The sequence below is a fragment of the Pyxicephalus adspersus genome, chromosome 9 (genome assembly GCF_032062135.1).
Source record: "Pyxicephalus adspersus chromosome 9, UCB_Pads_2.0, whole genome shotgun sequence".
NCBI lineage: Eukaryota > Metazoa > Chordata > Amphibia > Anura > Pyxicephalidae > Pyxicephalus > Pyxicephalus adspersus.
The window spans coordinates 512,520-522,941 of record NC_092866.1 but is presented as its reverse complement, the minus strand read 5'-3'; the positions used below and the strand labels follow the sequence as shown (position 1 = coordinate 522,941).

The window sequence follows — 10,422 nt, the reverse complement described above, 5'->3', positions numbered from 1 at the left end:
CCAATGTACGAGCCCAGGGATGGGTATGGCGGGGTTATGGGGTCCTCATCCAGTATTCCCCTAGAGGACATCCAATGTACGAGCCCAGGGATGGGCATGGAGGGGTTTTGATCCTGTATTCCCCTGGAGGACATCCTGGGTATGGTGGGGGCTGGGCTAGGGGTCATCACTCACATAGCTGGTTGATCTGTAACCTAGAGTTGCCCCTTAACCCCCCCCATCGTGATCTGACAATCTTCTATTGGTGGTGTTTGCACGTTGGGTGGGGGGTGACCCTGAGGAATTTTGTGGCTGTGACCCAGCTGGTCACGGGTGGGTCAGCCTCCTCTGAATGCTGCAGCCTGCAATCCACACACTGCTAGGGATAGGTATGGGGGCCCAGGAGTTGTCCCTGAGGGGCTCAGACTTCATATAAAGTTTGTAGAGCAGAGGTGCATGCTGGGACTTGTAGTTCTATAAGGTGCCTCATTATTATAATACAGTAAACCCACCATTGTTATGGAAGAGCTCCGAGGTGGAACAAATCCCCTCAGGGCTGTAAATATAAAACTTTGTTACCTGCCTGATGTGTGGCAGGGTATGGGGGTGGTAGTGTGGGTAGGGGCAGGACATTGGGGGGGGCATTGGGCTCTTGTCACCGTTTTCTGTCCCCTTCTCTGCAGGATAAACCAGGCCCCAACACTCGGCTTTGAGAGCGACGTCGGCTCCAAGACCACCCACCACTTCATGTACCCCGAGAGCGCTAAGAACCTTCCCGCCAACGTCAGCTTCGTCCTCGTCCCCTTCAAAGCCCTGGACCTGCTGTGGATCACCAGTGCCCTCTCCACGGGGCAAATCCGCTTGTAAGTACCCCAGTCAGGGGGTAAATGGGCATCAGATCCTCATTTGTCATTGTCTTACCCTTCTGGGGGTTCCGATGTCTCCGGTGAACCCCTTTATGGTTTGTGGATGTTGCAGGGGTCAGGTGACAGGGAGCAGCGTCATGTTACATGTGTGTCATGGGGGAGGGGCTACATGTCACGTGACACACACAATCTGTTTTTGGGGTGTGGGGTACCTGACAGTCTCCCTTCTCTTGCAGCACCTACGCCCCGGTGAAGGCTTTCCTGCGGGTGGACAAGAATAAGGTGAGATTGTATTTATAGAATGGCTCCGATCCCGGATTACAGAGCATTATGTGCCGGCTCATGCGGGATCTGTATGGGGGGGTGGAGTCATGTGACACTATAGCCCGGGGGCCACACACAGCACCCACTGTGCCACCCTCCGGGGGGGGTGGGCAGCCGTGAACTTCTATGGCATGTCTGCCGTCTGGGGCCTTTTCCCCTCCCAGGGTGACCCCGCTGGTGACCCCGCTGGTGACCCGGATTTCTATTGGCTCTCCGCAGGTGCAGATCTACAATCCGGCTTTCTTCAAATACATCCATGACCGCTGGACAGAACATCATGGCCGCTACCCCTCCACCGGCATGCTGGTCCTTTTCTTCGCTCTTCATGTCTGCGATGAGGTGAGAGGAGGGGGAGGGCAGAGGATTCTGGGTACAGCCCCGGCCCCTCCCCCATATCTGGTGTCTGATGCCCGGGGGACAATCCCTATCCTCCGTGACCCCCCCATTCCATACAGAGTCACATGACTAAGAATGAAGGTCCTCAGAGAATGGTGATCCTGCCCGGAGGGGGTGTGGGGGGCGGTAAGGTGGCTCAGTGGGTAGCACTCCGGCCTTTGCAGCGCTGGGTCCCAGGTTGGAATCTCAGCCAGGACATTATGTGCATGGAGTTTGTAGGTTCTCCCGTGTCTGGGTTTCCTCCGGGTTCCTCCCACATCCCAAACACATGGAGTTAGGGTAATTGGCTTTGTCCTGTGATAATGACATGTGACTATGGTGGAGATATTAGATTGTCAGCTCCTGTGAGGGCCAGCTAGTCACATGACTATGGACTTTGTACAGCGCTGCGTAATATGATGGCGCTATATAAATACTGTGTAATAATATTGTGGAGGGGAGGGGGGTAATGATGGGGGGGTTACGATTGCCATGGGGCAGACATCGTGTGTAACGTTCAGCCATTGTTCCGGAATGTTCTACGTGTGAATGTTTCTGGTGAATGCCATCTTTGGTTCTCACTATTTTTGTGTTCTGCCCCCCCCAGGTGAATGTTTTTGGTTTTGGTGCTGACAATCGGGGGAATTGGCATCACTACTGGGAAAACAATCGCTACGCCGGAGAATTCCGCAAAACCGGGGTGCACGACGCAGATTATGAGGCGCAGCTGATTGACACCTTGGCCCGGGAGGGGAAAATCAAAGTATTCCGCAGTACATGAGGTCCCCCCCCCCCATCATGTGACTGGCAGGATACCCGGGGCCTCTCAGGAATTCAGCAAGCTGCCATTGTGGCTGGACCTGGCAGTCACACCACTGTATAGTATTTCTTAGATGCCAAATTCGGGGTCACCGCGGGGTGTTTGGGTGTCGGGAGAATTTTTTTGCCGTTATTCTGGATTTGAACCAAACTGTAAGAATTACGTTCATCTATTTCTGACCAATGACATGCAGGGATGTGGGAGGAGAGCTGCTGCTTCCCAGCCAATTGGTCTTCATCTTTAATAAGCAGAATTCCCAGAACATTTGTTGTACATAACCCACCCACTAGGGGGCGCTACCCGGGGGGATTTCCTGATGTAACAACTGTGGGCTGTTAGTGGGGGGTTTTATTTTGATCACTCTTCTGACAATCTATTGGACAATCCTAATCACTGCATCAGCCAATCATTTTCGAGGCCTTAAGAATTGTTGGCGTGGTGCCGGCCTGACCATGGAGTCATCTGATTGGCCAGGAAAAATCCCCAATTTTAGGGCAGCTCGCTGGGTTTGATTGCAATAAAACTTGATGGGATTTTTAGTTCTGTATAAAGATACCCGGGCCCCCCTGGTCCCACCCGGGCCCCTCAGTGTTATACTACATGAGTATTTTGTTTATTTGTCAGTATTATCATGAATGAGGAGATGGCACAGAAGGGGCTCCACCACTAGAACCTGACCCCTATCTTTTGTATTGTAGGGGCCCTGGGCCCCAATCTATACCCCAGTGTTTATTTTTATGTAACCCTCTCCTCAATTCAGGGAATGTTGGGGATTTCCCCCGCTGTACGATTTCCCCGACCTTTATCTGGCCCATGTCCGCTAAGCTGCATTATGTAATAAAGGGGCTGGTAATATGGAGGACCGATGCCCCCTTTTCCTCTGGGGGGTCTCATAGAGTGATGGGAGGAGAGTGCCAGGCTGTATGGCCCCCTCAGTAAAGGGGTCTCATGGAGCGCTGACCGTCTACGCGTTTTACAATGTATGATGATTGGCTGACCTGCGGACTTTGCAGCCGACTTTTACATTTCAATGCTCTGACCTTCTGTGGGGGAGGGGATGGGGGGATGGGGTGCAGAAACCTCGTCCCAGATTGGTTTGACCATCAGTTACCACCGCAAAACGCGTAGGAGGCCGATACGCAATTGGACCCCTTTTTTTGTGGTAAATTCCTATTTGCACCGATCCCTACAGCTTGTCACTCCCTTCATTCTATACAAGGAGATTGTATGGGGGACCCTATATGGGCCCCACTGGGTAACAGGGCGGGGCCACCCCCAACATACAGCAGACTTTGGCTCCAGATTTGTATATCCTGTCCTGGGATTGGTCTGTCCTATGTGCTTAGATTGGAGTATGATTGGTTGGGGTGGGCCATTTGGTACATTGAATGGAATGCGCTGTGATTGGCTGTGACCTCATGCAGCGCCCCCTGCTGTCCTCCTTCTGATCAGTATTATTATTTGTGCACTTTCTATGATTGTCATTGTGCTGCCCCCTTGTGGCGGTGTGCAGCGCTCTTTACAGAAATAAACGATGAAACACTTGTCACGTGACTCTCATTTGTGTCCTGAGGACGAATCGCGATATGATGTACACACCTAGGGGGCGTGGCCTGTGGGGAGATAATAGGAGGACAGAGGTCAGGTTGTATATTGGGGGAGGGGTTGAGATGAAAGTGATATCGTTAGAATAATAATAATTTAGACAAAGTTGTAATATTACAATTAATGAGTGAATAATATTGAAGTATTGATTCACATTGGTCTCCGTTTACCCCTGAGGAAGCCATCGGGTGAAACGCGTCGGGCAATGAGTGAACAATGAATCAAATCGATGTTTCAGCTGAAATTTGACGAGCCGGGAACCAATCACCATCGTTCTCCCATGAATTGTAATATTGCTGCTAATATATTGTTATTCTAACGATGAAATGTCACTTTCACCCCCTCCCCCGATTCTTACAATGATTGGCCTTTTCCCTCACTTTATACAGAATGGGATTTTCTGCTCTCCGGGGACGAGGACGATATTTATAGAGTCGGAGTCTTCCAAGGGTTAAAACCAGAAAGCGGGGCAGAGTGTTGGGGGGAGGGGCGATGACACTACAAGTCTCAGCCACTTGGTGGCAGCCAAGTCCGGGTCTGTAGAAGCTGGGACCGAGGAGACGATGGGCAGCAGTGTGCGGCACCTCATCCTCCGTCTGCTCTGTGCCATGGTGAGCTATTCCTCCCAGATACCCCCCCAAGGTAAGTGCACACGGAATGTCCCCCCACCCCCACACATGGAGACTGACACGGCTCCGACCTCCCCGCCATTCCTACAACTTGTCACCGCACCTTCACCCTGCTGGCCAGAATAATGGAAACCCCCTGCCTGCCTATGTGCCTGCTTGTGTGCTGGAGATTCTCCATATGGCCAACAATCACATGTAGGTAGGTGGCACTGCCCTTCCCCCCATCACATGTAGGTGGGTGGCACTGCCCCTCCCCCATCACATGTAGGTGGGTGGCACTGCCCCTCCCCCATCACATGTAGGTAGGTGTGACTCTGTGTCTTGCAGGTATCGGGGAGCGGGGGATCTTCTCGGTGGTCTCCCTCCATAACAATCTCCGTGGCTCTGGATCCTCCGGCCGCCAATATGAGACGGATGGTGAGTGGTGCTGGGGGGTCCGAGGTGGATTTCAGCTTCGCGGTGGCCCCATTCCTGGCTCCATTCTAATGAGAAAATATTTTACTTTCCTCTCTGAGGGCCCTTTAATCCATCGCACATCTGGGCCTCCATTGCACAGCCTGACCCCCGGAGTCCCAGGAGCCAAGCGGGCCCCAAGAGATGGTCACATGGCTCTGGAAAGGAGGGGAATGGGAGCTTGCAGTCTGTTCTGGATTAGATCCTCACCCAGCTTTTATTAAGATAATGAGGGGTCACCGGGACAGGAAGTCTTCCAATGGGGACACCGGGGCGGGGTGTCTGTCCCCCTCTTATTGGGAATACTCGGGTGTGGAGGCTGAGCTCCAATCCATGGAACCCCTGGGGGGTGAGCTCCACCTTAGCTGCCCATGTGTGTCCCCTATACCCAGATAATGGGCATTGTAATGTGGGGGTCACATCTCAGTGTCTCCCCCAGGTGTGGAGTGAGGATTTGCGCTCCCAGGCTGTGGCCTCCCAGTGCCGCTTCCCAGCTCCGGACAATCCCCAGGTGGGGTGGAACGTGCAGAGAGTCCCTGCAGGAACCGCCGAACTACTGGACGTCATCAGACTGTGGGGTACCGGCACGGGAGCGATTACTACTTCAGGAGAGTGCAGTGCGCCAATAACCGCACCTGCAACCATTACACCCAGGTGAGGGGACGGTATGTACACCTCAGGGTCACCTGACCATCACACCTACACCACCTGCAACCATTACACCCAGGTGAGGGGACGGTATGTACACCTCAGGGTCACCTGACCATCATACTTACCCCACCTGCCACCATTACACCCAGGTGAGGTCCATTTTTAAAGGTCCTGTTACCTCAGCTCCATTCAGATGTTTGGTGAGGACCAAAGTGGGCAATGTAAGCAGCAGATGGCAGCCCCAGCATGTGCCCAGTGTGTACCCTCTGCCCGTTGTGTGCCTTCCAATGGGCTCTATAGGCAATACAGCAGTGAACATTTCATTGGTTGTTACTGATGGGGGCGGTCCCATCCCCTGACAACCAGCAACCATTGGGCACTCGCTGCTCTGTTCAACAACAGCCCCAGTGTACCAAAAATAAGCTAATTGCCCTTGTTTTGGACGAGGGGAATTCAATCAGTACCACCAACTATGCCCCCCTCCATTTATATGAGATTTACCCCTTCCTGTGGCTAGTTGCCCCCTATATCACCCCCCTCTTTACCTGTGTCTGTGGGGACTTGCCCCCATTTGGGAGGTCAGGTGCTGATGTTGGCTCACCATGCTGTCCCCTTTCTCCCTTGCAGATGGTTTGGGCCACATCGTGGGAGCTGGGCTGTGCCATCGGTAGATGCCCCTCGCAGTACGGTGACACGGACATGATGGTGTGTGGGTACTCCCCGGGGTAAGGTCATGTGACTTCACCCATAGAACCGAAACCCTGGCACTCAGGGATTGTTCCCCCCCACCCGATAGTTGTACCCCCCATGTGTATTGGAAGGTCGGTCTCCTTCATGTTGTCCACAAAACATTTTATTCCAGAACAAATGACTCTGTGTCTCCCTCCCCCAGGGGTAACTGGGACATCGGAGGGCAGATTATCAGCCCCTACCAGTCGGGTTCCTGGTGCAGCTTCTGTACGGCCACCTGGTCAGGGTGTTTCAAGACCTGGGAGCAGCGCGGAGGACTCTGTGGTAAGGATCTCCGGGGATTGTTGGGGGCCTCCACCATCCAGATACAGCCACGCCTAAATCTGACCATCCAATCAGATGGGGGATCGCCTTCAGATCTGCCAACTGGGCAATAAAAGGGCCTGGCGGGTAGATAGATGGAAGGTGGCCTCCAGACCACAAGGTGGCAGCATAGAGAGATTGTACGATTTATGGGTGTGGCAATGGAGGGTTGGCCCCATATTGTACATAAGGGCCCCATATCGCACACAGGGCCCCGCTATGATAACTGCTCATTGTACAATGATTGCTGAAGCCCCCCAATGACTTTTCATCCCTCAGAGGTGCCGCGCAATCCCTGCCGGGTCAGCTGCAAAAACTACGGCCACCTGAACACCACCAACTGCCAATGTCACTGCGCACCTGGGTACACCGGGCGCTACTGCCAAGGTGAGTGATATACCAGGGGAGGCATGAGGAGCATCTAAAGTCAAACAGGGGGGGCGTTCTCTGATTGAAGAGCGATTTCCCCCCTGGGTGACACAACAGGAAGTCGGCGGAAATCTCCCCCTATTGGTGTCTCCATTGGTGTCACACCGGGGTTGTAACCCCTCCCCCTTTATGCAAATACAGATTGTCTGTAAATGTTCTGATATTTGTGTCCCCGGCAGTGCGGTGCCGCTCTCGCTGTGTACACGGGCGCTATAAGGAGGATGAATGTTCCTGCGTGTGCAGACCGGGGTACGGAGGAGGAGAATGCACAGGTATGGGGGAGGGGGCACTGTGTTGTATAGATTGTGTGACTTCCTGTGGAGGGGTCATTCTGCGTTGTCACCGTCTGTCCTGTCTGTCATTACAGATAAATTGCCGTCCTCTGCCCCATCCTGCGACATTCGGAGTGACCGGCTCTGCTTCACAATCTCCTCTCTCCGCCATTCCTATTATGAAGCCAAGAAGGATTGTCAGGTAACCCCGGGGACCCCTTGGAAAGCCAGGGGACCCTGAGGACTCCTAGGAAAGCCAGGGGACCCCTCGTATTGCCAGGTGACCCCGAGGACACCTCAGAAAGCCAGGTGCCCTCTCGGAAAGCCACGGGACCCCTCAGATTGCCAGGTGACCCCGGGGACCCCTCGGAAAGCCAGGGGACCCCTCGTATTGCCAGGTGACCCCGGGGACCCCTCGGAAAGCCAGGGGACCCCCTCGTATTGCCAGGTGACCCCGGGGACACCTCAGAAAGCCAGGTGCCCTCTCGGAAAGCCATGGGACCCCTCGGATTGCCGGGGGACCCCTCAATTTGCCAGGTGACCCCAGGGACCCCTCGGATTGTACAGCTAATATGAGTCTCTGCTTCGCACAGAATATCAGGGAAATCCCCAGATTGGGGAGAGGCCCGAGATGGTCATGTGACCTGAACATGCTGCGTGTTGTTTTGCAGAGGTCGGGGGGATTTCTGGCTCGAGTGACAACGCAGAAAATCCAGGACATTTCCAATAACGTGACAGACGGAACCTTCCAGAACTTCTGGATCGGTGAGAACGCCTTATATCCCCTACATAGATTGTCCCTGGGAATCCCTCTTACCCATAATCCTCTCTGCTTCCAGGCCTGACATACAAGCCGACCTTCCGCTCCTCCCGCTGGGGCTCCGGGGACCCTCTGACCTTCCAGAGCTTCGCCTTGGGGCAACCAGACAAACCCAGGTGAGGCCAACCCAACCCAAAATTGCCCCCCCCCCGTCACTGAGATGAATATAGGACCCCCCCATGTCACTGAGATGAATATAAGACCCCCCATGTCACTGAGATGAATATAGGACCCCCCCATGTCACTGAGATGGATAAAGGATACCCCCCTCCCCCAGTGTCAGTACTTTGTAACCATTGGTGGTCAGCATTCTCCACAGACTTTCATTGGGGTTCAGGTCTGGGCTCTGACTGGGCCACACAAGGACCGGCCCCCCATGTGGTCAGTGTTGCTTCTTTCCGGTGACAACTCTCTGATTTTCCTCAGGAATTTGATGTTATTTTGCCCCATTTATTTTTCCTTCTATCCTGACAATTGCCCCAGTGAAGGCAATATGGAATCCAATATGGAGGTGTCACAGGTTTTGGATTGGACAAATCCTTGTAGGGGGGAGGAGCCTCTACATAGGGTCCTCGGGGGTGGGGTGTTGACTCCACCAATAGGCTGGCATAAGATTTCAGGAAAGTAAAATGAAGGTAAGTGAGGGGCAATCATGATTTTCATGTTTTGCAGGTTTGGGAATTGTATTGAGCTGAGCGCCGCTGCCGGATTTCATTGGAGGGATCAGCAATGCAAAATCCAAAACCGTTACATCTGCCAGCACAAGATATAGAAATGTCTGTGCTCCCTACAGACGCAGGCCGGGGCCACACCACGCAGGCCGGGGCCACACCACCCAGGCCGGGGCCACACCACCCAGGCCGGGGCCACACCACGCAGGGCTTCCCCCACCAGAGCTGCACCTCTGTATAATCACTGCCTTATATACAGGTGGCACCTCAATCCCTCTGCTTACCTGCCAATGGGGGAGGGGCTTCTTGTTATTGGCCATAGAAAGGGAGGAAAATATTGTCATGGGTGAACTCCATCTTTATGGTTATAGGATGGGGGGGGGGTTCATATAGCCGTCCATGGTGTTAGCGGGGGAGGGGGGGTTTCATATTGGCGGCCATGATATTGGGGGGGTTTCATATTGGTGGCCATGATATTGGGGGGGTTTCATACTGCCGGCCATGGTGTTGGTGGGGGAAGGGGGGGGGGTTTATACTGCCGGCCATGGAATGATCCCCCGAGCTCCTATAGGTGTGACGGGGGGGGGGGGGGGGTATTTTGGCCCTATAATGGAGCGATGAGCAGAATTCCGGAAGAAACGCTCTGCAGGATATTCCCAACCTGAATAAATATCTGTTATAAAGAGCACCTGTCATTTTCATTGGAAGATAAAAGTCACTCTGAGGGAAACAGAACCAATGGCGACCACTGCAGAGCTCCTTACTATGCAATGCATGGCGATGTGTGAATGTTGTACGGTGGTGATTTGTGAATAACATTCATCATTTCATTTCACTCAGATTTGTATTGAGGTCTTATGGCTGCAATTAGAGGATTTTATTGGTTAATTCATTCTGTATTGGGCCGGGTTAGTACCGCCACCCTTTAGGGGGGGATGGGACAGCCTCATCCTTGTTATATTCACAGATTGGCTAGCAGTGAAAATGTTTTCACCAGACTGACATTGCGGGACTTTTTATTTTCTCAATTGGCTCCAAATTGTAACCAAATATTGGCAACGTAAAAACGGCCATTTTCTCCTATTCCTAGTTCTATAGGGCCCGGGGCTCCCGAACCCGAGGCTGTTACCCTGACCTCCTAGAGAACCCCGGTACTGATCTCAGTCCAGCCCATTACCCTGAGACTGGGCCAGACCGAGGAGTTCTGTGGTCCCTGGGGGGGTCATGTAACAACGGCTCAATCCTTAATCAAGGGCTTTGTTCCTCCCATTGACTGACACCGATACTGAAAGAGAAACGTGTTTTCATGGGATAACGTTGTACGGATTAGGACACACACGGGATAACACGGATTAGGACACACACACACGGGATAACACGGATTAGGACACACACGGGATAACACGGATTAGGACACACACACGGGATAACACGGATTAGGACACACACGGGATAACACGGATTAGGACACACAC

The 10,422-nt window shown here is 53.2% G+C and overlaps 2 protein-coding genes across 5 annotated transcripts in view; both read left to right on the top strand.

The window, feature by feature from the left end:
- ST3GAL2 (ST3 beta-galactoside alpha-2,3-sialyltransferase 2) overlaps window positions 1-3,911 on the top strand; it is a 9,256-nt gene extending 5,345 nt beyond the window's left edge. For all 4 annotated transcript variants that reach the window (XM_072421917.1, XM_072421918.1, XM_072421916.1 and 1 more), the window contains exons 4-7: window positions 663-842; window positions 1,082-1,127; window positions 1,389-1,508; window positions 2,152-3,911. In XM_072421917.1, the coding sequence (XP_072278018.1) occupies window positions 663-842; window positions 1,082-1,127; window positions 1,389-1,508; window positions 2,152-2,325 (520 nt within the window). In that variant the 3' untranslated portion in view covers window positions 2,326-3,911. The remainder of the gene's footprint in view (window positions 1-662; window positions 843-1,081; window positions 1,128-1,388; window positions 1,509-2,151) is intronic.
- Window positions 3,912-4,034: 123 nt separating this feature from the next.
- LOC140338001 (C-type lectin domain family 18 member C-like) lies at window positions 4,035-9,298 on the top strand. The gene is given in 10 exon segments (XM_072421913.1): window positions 4,035-5,628; window positions 5,631-5,705; window positions 6,330-6,427; window positions 6,595-6,716; window positions 7,035-7,142; window positions 7,364-7,456; window positions 7,552-7,658; window positions 8,128-8,221; window positions 8,296-8,392; window positions 8,949-9,298. Coding segments are annotated over 10 exon segments (1,212 nt in total). The 5' UTR covers window positions 4,035-5,310; the 3' UTR covers window positions 9,049-9,298.
- Window positions 9,299-10,422: the final 1,124 nt, after the last annotated feature.